This window comes from Cynocephalus volans, chromosome 2 (genome assembly GCF_027409185.1).
Source record: "Cynocephalus volans isolate mCynVol1 chromosome 2, mCynVol1.pri, whole genome shotgun sequence".
Lineage (NCBI taxonomy): Eukaryota > Metazoa > Chordata > Mammalia > Dermoptera > Cynocephalidae > Cynocephalus > Cynocephalus volans.
Window position 1 is genome coordinate 124,468,569 of NC_084461.1, and position 16,168 is coordinate 124,484,736.

Here is a 16,168-nt window from a genome sequence, read left to right on the forward strand (position 1 = left end):
CTTTTCCCCTCTAAAAACATCAAATCAGGAATAATTTAAATATTTTCTTGACAATCACAATCTAGTTTTTAACACTGAAAAGCAAAGAGATAAGGTATTGTTATAAGACTAAGCCATCGTCAAATATAAATAATTAAAACTAGTGAAGTAACTTACAATACTTTTTAATAAACCTTTCTTAATCATTATATGTTGCTTCCTTGCAAATGAGAACTTTTAAAAAATATAACAGTTTTTCCTGTATATCCCACTACTTTATTCTGGGAGTATCTTTTGCTTCTTAGAGTAGATCATTAGATTTTTTTAAAAGCAAGAATCAGTTAGTCATAATTCAGAGTTATTTTTATGTCACACATATATGGTTAATCAATAGTTTGGTTGATCATAGATTTAAATTTTTTAATTCATTTTTCTTCTGTTCTTTGGTACTTAACATTGTTGATGAAAAGTATGATGTTAATCTACTTCTCATTCTTTTATCTGTAAACTTCATTATTCTCCTTTAGATTTTTTTTCTTTATTCATGATGTTCTGATACTTGCTAGGCCCCAACCTGAGATTCACTACATATATTGCTTTTTTTTTTTTCTTTTTAGTAACTATAATTTTCTTTTTCAAAATTTCCATTTGGAAGTTTTATACAACAACTTGTTCTTATTTCACAATTGCTATTTCCTTCTTTAATGTTTGATTAAAGTAAATACTTTTAAAATTCTTTTTATATTGTTCTGAATCTGTATGTCTTATGGCAGAGAAACACCTCTTTTCTTTGTTGAATCTCTTTTCGTGTGTTAGTCTTCCTCAGATGGTTGGTAATATTTTATTGAGAATTTATCTCCAGCTGGAGGTTTTTTTATCACACTAGCATTGGTTTTGATAGTCTTGGAGAAGGGAAGAAGGAGAAGAGGGATTCTCAAGGTAGTTTCAACTTCAGCCTCTGCAAAATCCAAGCCATAATTCAGAAGCTTAACTCAACTTTGCCGCACAAAAGTAGAAGTTGTGTACCAACCTCTATAGATGTGTTTGAGCTGGACCCCAGGCTCCCTTGGGTGGCACTGCTCTGCACTTGCTCTATGAGGCAAAAATTTCAGAGAGTGTCACCTTCTGCTTCTTGGTCATCACAGTGTCTTCTAAGTCTGTAGACATAGGAGCTAAGGGAAAAACTTTTACTTTTTAATCTTTAGAGTAAACAAGCTGATTTTGAGAAAAAATAAACTAACAAGTAAGTGATGCATAGGGACTACATGGAAAAAGTCATGGTCTTGATTCAGATAACAAATATGCATGATAGTGCTTAGAAACAGAGTAACATAATACATGATTTTTTTCTGAACTAGTGGGGTTTTGTTTGGGGTTTTTTTGTTTTCTTTTAGAAAATTGTGTGGGACTCTGGAGATAATGCAAAATTGGCTTGCTTCTTTTAAGACAGTCTCCTCATGAAACCATCTGTCAAAAATTGCTATTCTGGTAACACAGAGGTCAGGGCTGAGCACCATCTCTGTCACCAGGGTGGGATCCTACATGCAGAAATACAGCACAACACAACCATTATCAACAGTTCCCTGACCCTCCACACCTCATGTACCTTATTAGCCTTCAATAAAAACAGTCCTACCCTGCACATTGATAGCATCAGTGCCAAAACCAGAGACTACCTAGAGACTAACAGCTAAGTCATTTTCTCACTGCTGTACAAGGACATATACCACAACCCTCTCATGGTCTCCATCAGCATGGGCAATGGAACCTGTATGCTTTGATGTCCCTGGTTTTTGAGGTTCATGATGAATTTGAGTTCTAAAAGTGTTTGGAGCTCCCTTGAGTTGAGCATACAAAGTTACAATTAGATAGGAGGAATAAATTATAAATATTTGAAGTGATGTATGTGTTAACTAGCTTGGCCAATCATTCCACATTTTATACATATATCATAACATAACTTTGTACTCCACATATATATATATTTAATTTGTCAATATACAAGAAAAGAAAAGAAAAAAAAAAAGAAAATTGTCCTTAAGGAGACCCAGATATTAGACTTACTAGACCATAACTTTTCAAATATGTACAAAGAACTAAAGAAAATTGTAAGAATGATGTCTCCTAAAATGCAGAATATAAATAAAGAGATGGAATTATTTTTAAAAAAAGACCAAACTTGAAACTTTAGAGTTAAAAGTATAATAACTAAAATGAAAAATTTATAGAGGATTTCAATAGCAGATTTAGATAGGAAGAAGAAAAGATCAGTAAACTTGTATATAAATAAACTGAGATTATCCAGTCTGAGGAACCAAAAGACAAACAAATTAAGAAAATGAACAGTCACAGAGACCTGTGGTACATCATAAAGCATATTAACATACACATACTTGAAGTACCAGGAGGAGAGGAAAGAGAGAAAGAAACAGAAAGAATAGTTGAAGAAGTAATGGCTGAAAGCTTCCCAAATTTGATGAAAAACATTAATCTACACATCTAAGGAGCTCAATGAACTCCAACTAGGATAAAGTCAGAGATTTATGCCTTGACACATCATGATCAAAGTGTCAAAAGACAAAGACAAAAAAAAAATCTCAAAAATAGTGAGAGAAGCAACTCATCACATACATGAGATCCTCAGTAAGATAAACAGCTGATTTCATACAGAAAGCATGGAGGCCAGAAGGCAGAGAGGTGACACATTCAACATATTGAAAGAGACTATTAACCAAGAATTCTATATCCATCAAAACTATCTTTCAAAAATAAAAAAGAGAAATTAAGATATTACCATATAAACAAAAACTGATTGAATCTATTGTTAGTAAACCAGCCCTACAAAAAAATACTAAAGGTAGTCACAAGGTAAGATAAAAGGACACCAGGGTGTAACTGTAATCCACATGTATAAAATAAAAGCATCATAAAGGCAACTACATAGGCATATATATAAAAGGCAGCATAAATGTATTTCTGTTCACAACTCTTTTTTTCAATTTAAAAGAAAACTGCTAAAGCAATATTACAAATCTATGTTCATGGGTATACAATTTATAAAGGTGTAATTTGTATGACAATATAGCACAAAGAAGGAGGAGGGAACAGAACTATATAGAAGCAAAGTTCTATATACTATGTAATTAAGTTGGTATTAACCTGAAATAGATTGGTAAAAGTTAAGATGTTAATTTTAATAACCAGGGAGACCATTAATAAAATAACTTTTAAAAAAGTAAAAGAAATGGAAAGGCAATTAAAATGGTACCCAAGAAAATATCTGTTTAACACAAAAGAAGACAGTGATGGAAGTATAAGGGAAAAGACATAGGACATGTAGAAAACAAAGAAAAATGGCAGACATAAATCTACCTTATTAGTAATTATATTAAATGTGAATTGACTACACACTCTAATTAAAAGGCAAAAATTAGCAGAATGGATTTTTAAAAAATGATCCAACTATATGCTGCCTACAAGAGACACACTTTAGATTCAAAGACACAAATAGGTTGAAAGTAAAAGGATGGGAAAAGATATACTATGTAGACAGTTACCAAAGAGAGCTGGAGTGGCTACGTTAATATCAGACTAAATATACTATAAAATAAACATTAAAAAGTTTTTAAAGATAAAGAGTTAAAGAGGGGACATTTTATAATGATAAAAGGGTCAATCCATTAGGAAGATATAACAATTATAAACATATATGCACCTAACAATAGAGGCCCCAAATAAATAAAAGAGAAACTGACACAAATGAAGAAATAGATAATTCAATCATAACAGCTGAAGACTTTAATACCACCTCTTTCAATAATGTGAACAACTAAACAGAATACACACAAGAAAAAAGACTTGAATAACATTATAAACTGAATATATGTAACAGAACATGCTACTCAACAACAGTAGGACACACATTCTTCTCAAATACACATGAAACATTCTCCAGGATAGACCATGTGTTAGACCATAAAACAAGTCTTAATAAATTTAAAAGGACTTAAATTATACAAAGTATGTTCTCCAACTACAATGGAATAAAGTTAGAAAGCAATAGCAGAAGAAAATTTGGGAAATTCACAAATGTATGAATATTAAATAACTCATTCCTAAATAACCAATGGGTCAAAGAAGAAATCACAGGGGACAGTATAAAATCCTCTGAAATTAATGAAAATGAAAACACAATGTAACAAAATTTATGGAATGTAATAAAAGCTGTGCTTATAGGGAAAATTATAGCTCAAAATACCTATATTAAAAGAAAGATCTCAAATTAATAACCCAAATTTCCACCTTAAGAAACTAGAAAAAGGAAAACATACCAAACCCAAAATGAGCAGAAAAAAGGAAATTATGAGATTAGAGTAGAAATAAATAAAATGGAGAATAGAAAACAACAATAGAGAAAATCAACTGAACCAAAAGCTGGTGCTCTGAAAAGATCAACAAAATTGGCAATCTGTTAGCTAGACAGACAAAGGTAAAAAGAGAGGACTCAAATTACTAAAATCAAGAACAACAGAGGGGAAATTATGACCTACCTTACATGGATAAAAAAAGAGAATATAGGGAATACTATGAACAAGTTTAAGCCAACAAATTAGAAAGCCTAGATGAAAGGAAAAATTCCTAGAAGCACACCAATTGTTAATACTGACTAAAAATAAAATAGAAAGTATGAATAGACCCATAGCAAGTTAAAGACATTGAATCAGTAATCAAAAACTTTCCACAAAAAAAGCTCAGATGGCTTCACTGGTAATCTACCAAATGTTTAAAGATGAATTAACACCAGTATTTGACAAACTTGTTCAAAAAAATAGAGGATGAGGGACCACTTCTCAACTCATTCTATGAGGCCAGTATTACCCTGATGACAAAACCAGACAAAGATAAAAAAAGGAAAGAATAGTACATACCAATTTTCCTTATGAATATAGATGTAAAAATCCTCAACAATATATTAGCAAACTGACTCCAGCAACAAATAAAAAGGATTATACACCATGGCCACCTGGGATTTAGCCTATCCTGGGAATGCGAGGTTGGTACAACATATGAAAATCAATCAATGCAATACATCGTATAATGGAATAAAGAACAAAACCACAGAACCATCTCAATAAATGAGAAAAATCATTTTACAGAATCCAACACCTTTTCATGATAAAATCACTCAACAAATTAAGAATAATATGGGATGTCCTCAACCTGATAAAGGGCACTATAAATCCCCATAGCCAATTTCATATTTAATGGTGAAAGACTGAAAGCTTTTCCCCTCAGATTAGGAACAAAACAAGGACGTCTGCTTTCACTGCTTCTATTTAACACTGTACTGAAGGTTCTGTCCAGAGAAATTAGTCAAGGAAAAGAAATAAAATTATGTAGATTGGAAAAAAAAGAAATAAAGCTACCTATATTTGCAGATGACCGTGATCTTGCATATAGAAAATCATAAGGAATACACACACACACACAAACACACACACACACAAACACACACACACACACAAACTACTGAAATTAATAAAAAAGTTCAGCAACTTTGAAGGATATAAGATAAATATATAAAAATCAATAGTATTTCTATACACTAGCATTGAACAAATGAAAATGAAATTAAGAGAACAATTCCATTTATGATAGCATCAAAAGAAATAAAATACGTGACAATAAACTTAAAAGAAATAGGAGAATTGTATACTGAACACTGCAAAACATCATTGAAAGAAATTTAAAGAAGATCTAAGTAAAAAAAAAACATATTCATGGATTGGAGGACTTAATATTGTTAAAGTGGTTATACCCCCAAATTAGTCTACAAATTCAATGCAATTTCTATCAAAATTACAGCTGGCTTTTTGCAGAAATTGGCAAACTGAACCTAAAAATTATATAAAAATGCAAGAGACACAGAATAGTCAAAACAATCTTGAAAAAGAAGAATGAAGTTGAAGGACTCACACTCTTGATTTTAAAGATGTATTCTGAGTTAGACAGTAGATATTTAAATATTTTGATACATTAAATACATAAATACTATTTTTATTTAGTATGCGCCAGAAGAAATTATTAGAAATTGTCTTAGATTCCATCACAACTTTCTCAGGTCAAACTTTTAATTATTCAAATATCTCCTTACTACATTTACATTTAAGTGAGTGTGATTTTTAAAAATATCTTATGTGTTTAAGTTTGGAAGATTAGTTGATATTAAAATTTAGTTTTCTTTCATCAGTGAGTACTTTTTGTTTGCTTTGCGGATATTTCATTCAAATGGCCAGTACATTCCAGAAGGTAATTCCTTTTATAAAAATTTCTAATAATAACCACAAACCATTGATATTAACCATTTATTATTGTTAGCTTAAATTTTTGATATAATACTTTTGGAAATATGATTTAAGGTACTAAAAGTACTAGTTAAAATCTAATACTTATTTCACAAATTTTTTTCTTTATTTTAACAATTACTGTTTAATTTCTCTCTACCTTTACCCTTCAAGTTAAGAACAAAGCAACCCTGAAATCATCATGAAGTTTAAAAAACACACTCTCATTAAAAAAAAATTAATGAGACTATTTGAAACTTAAAAGTATGGATTTAATATTTTAATCTTAGGACTGCTTATATTCAAATTTCTTTAAAATGATTTTTATCTTTCCTTCAGTGATGTTTAAAGTATTTGCTTATATTTTACCAGCAAGGAGTTAAAACTGCTATTTGATTTCCTACCATTCTAACTATTTTCTCTTTCTACATTTAAAATGAAAAAAATATATTTTAAATATCTTGATTCAGGTCTGGCAATTAATTATGTAGGTAGTCATATGAATCCTTCAGAATGGAGAATATACCTTTCTTGACTGGGATGAAATGGTTTCTAGGTGATCATTTTTTATGTCATTAACTTCTTCCAAGCAGGTATAATATAATAGATTTTTTTTCTGACAAGTTTGGTAGCTTAGGGCAGTAATCTATAATATAATATGCAAGGCCATCATCCTTCTAGGCCACCCTTCTTGACTGTAACTTTAAATCCTTTATTGCAACCTAATACATTTCAAAAAGTTCTATACACAGATATTTTTCTCCAGTATTTAAGGCTATGGGTAATTTATTAAATATATCGCTTTAAATTTTTTCACGTGATTGATAATCTTGACAAAAACATTGACTATTAATTTTCCTTCCAATTTCTAAATTGTATAAGCATCTCTCTTTGCTGGTAATTATCTCTAAAGGGGGACAAAGTTCTCCCTTTTAAAGGTTCTAATAATAATTTAAAAACTTAAATATAAGTATATTTCACCTATGATATCTATGTACCCAAGGCAAGGCTGACATTTTAGATCTAAATTATCTTAAAAGTTGTTCACCTCTCCAATTCCACTTAGTCATATAAGATGATGGATTCTGGAGCTACACTATAACAGTTCAAATTCTGGCTCTGCCATTTCACCTGGTATGTGATTTGGGGCAGATTAGTTAAACTCTCTGTGCCTCAATTTCTTCATCTATAAAATATGGCTAATATGAGTGCCCATATCATAGGGTTGTTTGGGGGATAAAATGAGTTTATATATGTAAAGTGCTTGGAATAATATTTGTCACATATAAATGTTAATATTATTTAGATTTTATTTTCTCTTGGATTGCAAAAGAAACTGAAAAGAGCTGATTCTCAACATTTTCTATGTCAACATGTAAGAATAAAGAAACAAAATACAGTTTAAATTTTGTTCTGAATGCTTTAACTTGACTCCAACTAGAACCTGGTTACTATATTAGGAACAACTTTATCCTTGTTTTTCCCAGAAAATTTCTTTTCCATTTACATCTAAAATAATATTCTTCCTTTCAATTCTTTTCAGTATATATTTAAAATTATTTTTCATTTAATGTTCTTGCATATTGTATCTTCTCAGATTTACCTTAAATGTGAAAGAAAATTCTAAGGTGTTATTATTATTACTGCCATTGATATATATAATATAGAGAAATTAATAGAAATAGAATAAGAGTAAATTTAATTAAATAGTGCTTAGCATGTATTATATTCTCATCCTCAGAATTCTGTGTTCAGTTTCAGACATGTTTGTGGCTAAATATGATCTGTAAATAATATGCTTCTTTAGGTAGAAACATAATCATTTGAGTGGTTTAATTTATTTATTCAACTGGCATTTATTGAATGGCCACTATAATCCATGCTTCTTTCAAAAATAATTTTTACTAATACTTTCTATCACTATCAGAATCTGAGATTACTGACATTTTAAAAATAATTCATTTAATATGAATTATAAATTACAATTAATTAAAATAATTAGATAATTAAATGGAATAAAATGATATTTAAAGGGAGGAAATCCTATATGTAACAAGATAAGTGGTAGTCCATTCAATATACTAATTGTGACCAATAAACTGGTGTCTCAGTGGTACCAGATCTTTCTTACTATATCAGGGTCACCACAACAGCTACACACTGGTGGAGTCCATTTTATACATAAGTCTCTTCCCTCTACCGTGTATGAGTAGACAAGACCTAAGGCACCCTTTTCTCACAGATCAAAATGATTTAAATCAGTACTTCTTGTTTTCCACAAAATCAGCTGGTCAAGAAATATAACACCTGGTATACAAAGGGTGAATGTAGTAACAGACAAACTCATCATAAAATATAGATTACAACTATCTAGCTAAATAAGTTCAGCTTAAGGACTTTAAGAAAATCCTATGTTTTTACTAAATCACTTGATTTTTGTCTTGATACTATCTTAATAATAGCCAACTACAGTAACAAGTCCTGTCACCTTCTGAGCTTGTTTCCTATCTGTAAAACCCCTTTCATTTCCTCTTCAGTTCTAAGAATCTGTGATTTTTAATACTATTTGCCTTCTTTCTAGATTTAATGTGGGTTCATACTGTAAATGACTTAACAAGATACTTCTTTCTGTAACTGTATTACTATTTGCACAGCAGCGTAAGAAAATAGAACCTATCGTTTGAAAAGTAGCTCCCTTTAGATCATGCGGTACAGAACATCTTAAACTTTAGCATCATCATAAAGTCCTCACATTCTTGGAAATAAACAGATATAACTATTACACGTTGAATTCAAGTTTTATAAGAACTTATCTTCCCTGGTTAGATTATGCAAAGGAGAAATGGAGTTGTTTGAAGTTCCACTGATAAGGATGTGGGGAGACTGAAATATCTTCTTGCTTTGTGCTCACGATTATTCTAGTCATGTACTGAAATGGAATAACCTTATAAATTATGCAATCTAATGGAATAACAAAGTTTGTAGAAATTCTATGCACTATTTAAAACGGCTTTTATTTGGAAACTTCGAAAATATGCTTTGACTTGGAAATATTTATTTCTCAATCAAGACGCAGGGTGGCGCTGCAGGCTAAGATTGTGAATAAAGAGCCCTAAAAAGATCGCGTATTATTTTGTATTGCGAGAAGGAATCAAAAGCACACGCAAGAAGCTTTGCAAGCAGTACGGGGTTACCAATGAGTTTGGGCGGCCGGCGATATACTAAACGAATTTCAGATTAAAAACAACTTTGTCACCATTTTCCAAGCAAAATATTAGAATTGAATATCTGAAGTCTTTTTGTGGTTGCTGAAGAGATTGGATGTCAGCATCCGGACTCCAACATGGAGAAGCTAGAGAGAATTCATCAAAACAGGCAAGTAATGGCCTTTATTTTGACAGTGTTCTTGTCTCAGGTTTACCCCGAGCCTATTCGTTATTCTGTGCTGGAGGAAACAGAGAGCGGCTCCTTTGTAGCCCATCTCACCAAGGATCTGGGCCTGGGAACTGGGGAACTGGCTGCCCGGTCGGCTCGGGTGGTGTCTGATGATGACAAGCAGCATTTACTGCTGGAGCGTCAGACTGGAAATTTGCTTTTGAGGGAGAAACTAGACCGGGAAGAGCTATGTGGCCCTATTGAACCGTGTGTACTGCACTTCCAAGTGTTCCTGGAAATGCCAGTGCAATTTTTTCAAGGAGAATTATCAATCCAGGACATAAATGACCACTCTCCAGTATTCCCTGATAGTGAAATGCTCTTGAAAATACCAGAAAACAGCCAGCCAGGGACTCTATTTCCATTGATATCAGCTCAGGATTTGGATGTGGGCAGCAATGGTCTTCAGCACTATACAATCAGCCCCAATTCTCATTTTCACATTCTCACTCGAAATCATAGTGAGGGCAAGAAATACCCAGATTTGGTGCAGGACAAAGCACTGGATCGAGAGGAGCAGGCTGAGTTCAGCTTAACGCTAATGGCGCTGGATGGTGGGTCTCCACCTAGGTCTGGCATGGTCATGGTTCGAATCCTGATAATGGACGTCAATGACAATGCTCCTGAGTTTGTGCACACCTCATATGAGGTGCAGGTTTTGGAAAACTGCCCCATAGACTCTCCAATACTTAGTGTCTTAGCTAGGGATGTCGATGCTGGAAACTTCGGGAGTGTTTCCTATGGCTTGTTCCAAGCATCAGATGAAATCAAACAAACTTTCTCAATAAATGAGGCCACAGGAGAAATCCGACTGAAAAAGAAACTGGATTTCGAAAAAATTAAATCTTATCACATGGAAATTGAGGCTACAGATGGAGGAGGCCTTTCTGGGAAAGGCGCTGTAATCATAGAGGTGGTGGATGTGAACGACAACGCCCCCGAACTTACCTTATCTTCCCTCACCAGCTCCATCCCAGAAAACGCTCCTGAGACTGTGGTCTCCATCTTCAGAATTCGAGATAGAGATTCCGGAGACAATGGAAAGATGTCTTGCTCTATTCCAGACAACCTGCCATTCATTCTAAACCCAACTTTCAAGAATTTCTACACCCTGGTAACAGAAGGAGCGCTGGACAGAGAAAGCCAAGCTGAGTACAACATCACCATCACCGTCACCGACTTGGGGACGCCCAGGCTCAAAACCGAGCACAGCATAACCGTGCAGGTGTCCGACGTCAACGACAACGCCCCTGCCTTCACACAAAGCTCCTACACCCTGTTCGTCCGCGAGAACAACAGCCCCGCCCTGCACATCGGCAGCGTCAGCGCCACAGACAGAGACTCGGGCACCAACGCCCAGGTCACCTACTCGCTGCTGCCGACCCACGACCCGCACCTGGCCCTCGCCTCCCTGGTGTCCATCAACGCGGACAGCGGACACCTGTTCGCCCTGCGGTCGCTGGACTACGAGGCCCTGCGGGCGTTCGAGTTCCGCGTGGGCGCGGCAGACAGAGGCTCCCCCGCGCTGAGCAGCGACGCGCTGGTGCGCGTGGTGCTGGTGGACGACAACGACAACGCGCCCTTCGTGCTGTACCCGCTGCAGAACGGCTCTGCGCCCTGCACCGAGCTGCTGCCCAGGCAGGCCGAGGCGGGCTCCCTGGTGACCAAGGTGGTGGCGGTGGACGGCGACTCGGGCCAGAACGCCTGGCTGTCGTACCAGCTGCTCAAGGCCACGGAGCCCGGGCTGTTCGGCGTGTGGGCGCACAACGGCGAGGTGCGCACGGCCCGGCTGCTGAGCGAGCGCGACGCGGCCAGGCACAGACTGCTGGTGCTGGTCAAGGACAATGGCGAGCCGCCGCTGTCGGCCACCGTCACGCTGCACGTGCTGCTGGTGGACGGCTTCTCCCAGCCCTACCTGCCGCTGCCGGAAGCGGCGCCGGAGCGGGCGCAGGCCGACTCGCTCACCGTCTACTTGGTCATCGCGCTGGCCTCGGTCACCTCGCTCTTCCTGTTCTCGGTGCTCCTGTTGGTGGCGGTGCGGCTGTGCAGGAGGCGCAGGGCGGCCTCGGAGGGCCGCTGCTCGGTGCCTGGGGGCCGCTTTCCGGGCCACCTGGTGGACGTCAGCGGTACGGGGACCCTGTCCCAGAGCTACCAGTATGAGGTGTGTCTGAAGGGACACTCTGGGACTGGTGAGTTCAAATTCCCGAAGCCAATATTCCCCAACCTCTTGGTTCAAGACACTGGGAGAGAAGCTAAGGATAATCCCAACTGTAGCAATCGCTTTGTTTTCAATTAAGTGTTGTATTTGGTTCAGTGAATCTCTCATTAATTTTGGCAACTTATCATTGAAATGCTTTTCTTTTAAGAAGTGGTATTGTTATGTAAATATTCAGACCACTATTCCAATCCTATGCATGTGTCTGATAGTGCTAAATTTGTTCCTTTTTTATTGGTATTAATGCATTTAGCATTTTTAGTTATACCAGATATTGAGTATGTATTTTCTCCTTATTTGTCTTTCTCTTGATGATTAATCTTTCTCTAAGTATCAATTACTCAAGCAGTATGAAAAGAAATTTTATTTTAATGAGCTTTTAAAATTGTCTTCTTAGTGAAACACTTTCAAGTTTTCATGAAATCTTGAATTTCTGTATATTTTTGGCACCTGTTTTTGCCATTTAACTTTATCTTTGCAAAGCCAGAATGTTCAAAATTCTTTGTAGTTATCTTGGCCTTTTTGGTGACTATACTACCAGACTAAGCCCCCCGAATAGCCATGAGCATAAAATTTAACATACTTTTTTCTCTCAATTTGTATATAAACGTGCAGTTTATTAAAATATTAATACACTTAAATTGTGACCCTATTCTTGTTGTGTGCATCATATATGATAAAGATTATCTTATTTATTTGATTGCTACTTACCTAACACATTTTAAGTGTTCCATAAATACTAATATTAAAATTGTTTAAAAGAACTCTCATTTATAAATGCTAAAGAGAAAATCTCACAATTTTCTATCCCCTTCAATAAATAAAACTGTTAAATCACTGCTTGATATAATCCTTTAAAAAATAATCTCAGAACCTAAAATAAGCCCTAAATTCCTCCAAAGAATTCAAGACTTTTGAGGGCCTCATATGTCTCTTGTCCTTCCTTTGGCCCTGCAAATAGAAGTCCAAGTGTAGTTTAATGTGTGCATTTCCTTTGGTCTTCCTGCTCCTTCTCCCCACCTTTCAAAAGAGTCAGGAAATTTCTTCTGAATCTTGGCTATTTTGTGTAAGTCTTATTATCAGCTGATCTCAGATTTTTCACTTTATGTTATTTTGAAGATATAAACAGTCTATCAGCAAAATAATTTCTTTCTGATGTTTAATTATCTTTCATTTTGCTCTTTAATGTAACCTTCAGTCATTTCGAGTTAATTTCATTTTCAATCATGCTGAAGTTGCATCTGTATGAAATGTTATTTGTCCCTGAATAGATTGGAGTGATAATGAATTTATATGAACTATAATTGTTTTATGTTGTGTTCAGCAAGCCAAGTAAGCTGACTATGTGATTTCTAACTAGTTAAATTTATATGGCTATAACTATAAGACACCTTCATTGAGCTTTTGGCAGAATATGAGCAATTGAAGAGCTTTCTTTAAAATCTAACATATTTATATTTAAATCTCACGTATTATTCTACTGGAGTTTAAGTACTTATGCTTTTCCCTTAATTATATTTTTTTTTCCTAAGAATATAATGAAATTTTAAAAATTAGTGACTGTTTAAGTAATTCTTGAAACATAATTTTTAGCCTTCATTCAACATAAAAATTGAAGTGAGAAAGAGATAAAAGTGAGAACAGAATTAAATGCAATCTAATATATAAGACATAAGTATGGTAGTCAACTTTAATGATCATTTCTCACTAGCTATTTAAATGAAAGAGCTTTTATGTATGATGACAAGTAAGAAATCTGGCTGAAGTTTTCACCAATATGTTTTAACAACATGAAAATTCAAGTTCACTTTTTAAATTTATGCCAGGAAAGTCCAATTTGTATAATCACTTAGATGAAATGGGCTAAATAAACACCCAGAATCCACCTTATCCCTGTGTGTATTCATAAAGCATGGATGACTCCTTACTAGCTAGGAACCACCACCAGAATTTGGCACAGGATAGATCAACATTTTAAAATTCAGTTATTAGAATTTAATAATGAAAATGATACAAATAACTTCTACAACATGTATACTTTATGAAAATAGGCCAGTTCTATTGCTACAGAGCAAAAATAGAGAATGGAGGCCAAAGATCTTGATAATAACACTCATTTCAACAAATGCTTCTATTTTATTTTTCCCAATACTTCTATTATACTTGTATGTGCATCTTTTACAATTCTTTTGCTGCTGTTTTTAGGCATAGCATATAGTGAGTCTAACACATGCTGTTATGAGGGCAGAAATTCTTCTGAAGGCATTGTAGCCCATGTCACTTTAAGATTCCCTCTTCCTTTACTATCAAAATTTACAAATTTTTAAATAATCTGAGGTTAAAAGTTATGCATATATTTGGTGGAATTCTACTTCGAGGTTATATGAATTATTTAGCACCATTAAATAACTATAAAAACTGGTTAAAATTCAGAAGTTAGCTGTTTGAAGCAAAAGAAAGCAGGTGGTATGATCAGAACTGAATGGGCTAATGCTCCTGAGAAGGAAAATCCCTGGGGTTGGGAACTGACTCCTACAGTCCGTTTTACCCTGAGGAAATTTGCTAAGTCTGAGAACAAACAAAAGGTTCTTTCCAGGGACCTAAAGTAACTCCAATAGCCTTAGGCAGACTGGAGGATTGAAGCTCATGGCCGATTTTCCCCCTCAGGACTCTTGCCAAACTTGTGGCAGCCCAGAGAAGAAGACTAAAAACCTAAGTGAAAAATTCCTGAGAAATAGAGTGAAGTTTTAATAGTCTTGCTGTACAAAGATTAGAATTTGGGACCTGCCACAGGAAGGGGCTGTGGAGAATATACCAAGTTCCCAACTGAAAATTCTGGAGGACCACGTGTTTATCAGGAAATCAAAGAACCCTGACTAAGCACAGTACCTGTTTGGATTAAGGTGATTTTTAAAGCAGGACTCTATCAAACAAACAAACAAACAAAGATAGTTTACTCTCTGGACAGCTTTTTACATAAATATTTCTCATTCAATAAAAAATTATGAGGTATACACATGTAAAACTGGATGACATAAATAAAAGCAAGAGAAGAAATGGAGAACATAAATGAACTCACAGATGATCCAGATATTAGAATTAATTGACAATGATGTTAAAATAAATGTGACTAATATGTTAAAAACAAGTAACAAACGAGAAAATAAACAAAAAGAGAATTTCACCAGACAATTGAAATTTAAAAGTGGAAATTACTTCTAGAACTAAAAGAGTATAATATCTGAAATTAAAACTATTTAAAATAGTTTAATGTCATAATTAAAGGAATACAGGATGAATGGATGCTGGACAGGTCAATATAAAATATCCAAATAGAGGCAGAGAGAACAAAATAATGAAAAGTAAAGAACATTAATGATGTGGGACATAATGAAAAACTCAAACATACATATCATTGTAATCATATGCATGATTATAAGATAAGATTATAAGGATTATTATGATTATAAGGATGAGAGAATACAAATGGGAAATAAGCAATCTTTGAAGAATAGTGAGTAAGAAGTTTCCAAAATTGGTGAGAATCCTTAATCCTTTGAGATGCTCAGTGAAACCCTATCAGGATTAACAAAAAACAAAGCACACTTTGGCATATCATAGGAAACCTGCTCAAGCCTAAAGTCAAAGAGAAAATCTTAAAAAGCAACCACGTAAAAAAAAAAGACACATTACTTTTAAAGGAGCATCAATAAAATGAAGAGCTGACTTTTTAACATAAATCATAAAACCAAAAGACAAAGGAATGATGTCTTGAAAGTCCTGAAAGAAAATTACTACCAGACCAGAATTCTATTACCAGCAAACAAATTCTTCAAAAATAAATGAAGTTTTCAGATGAGCAAAAACAGAGAATTAATCACAGTCACACCTGCACTAAAATAAATACTTTTAGTGACATTCATTAGGCAAAAGGAAAAGTCTTAAAGGAGTCACAGAATTGCAGCAAGAAATGAAGAGCAACAGAAAGGGAAAATATAAATGGATATTGATTGAGTACTGATTATACAAGGCAATAATAGTTTCTTAAAGGATTTAAAATAGATGTCGAATTTAAATTATAGCAATGATAACATAAAAAGAAGAGGGACATACAGAGTGAAAGAGCTCTAAGCATTATTACGGAAGTAGTAAAATTAATAGCTTGTCAGACTCTTGTAGATCAAAGATACATGGT

At 34.6% G+C, this 16,168-nt stretch overlaps 1 protein-coding gene across 1 annotated transcript; it reads left to right on the top strand.

Moving 5' to 3' along the window:
• Positions 1-9,666: 9,666 nt before the first annotated feature.
• On the top strand, positions 9,667-12,054 carry LOC134369507 (protocadherin beta-4). The gene has a single exon (XM_063085974.1). The coding sequence runs from the start codon at positions 9,667-9,669 to the stop codon at positions 12,052-12,054; it is 2,388 nt and encodes a 795-aa protein (XP_062942044.1).
• The last annotated feature ends 4,114 nt before the right edge of the window (positions 12,055-16,168 follow it).

What these genes read in the sequence shown, in the direction of transcription:
- LOC134369507 (XM_063085974.1), top strand. Translation starts at nt 9,667, where the DNA reads ATGGAGAAGCTAGAGAGAATTCATCAAAACAGGCAAGTAATGGCCTTT.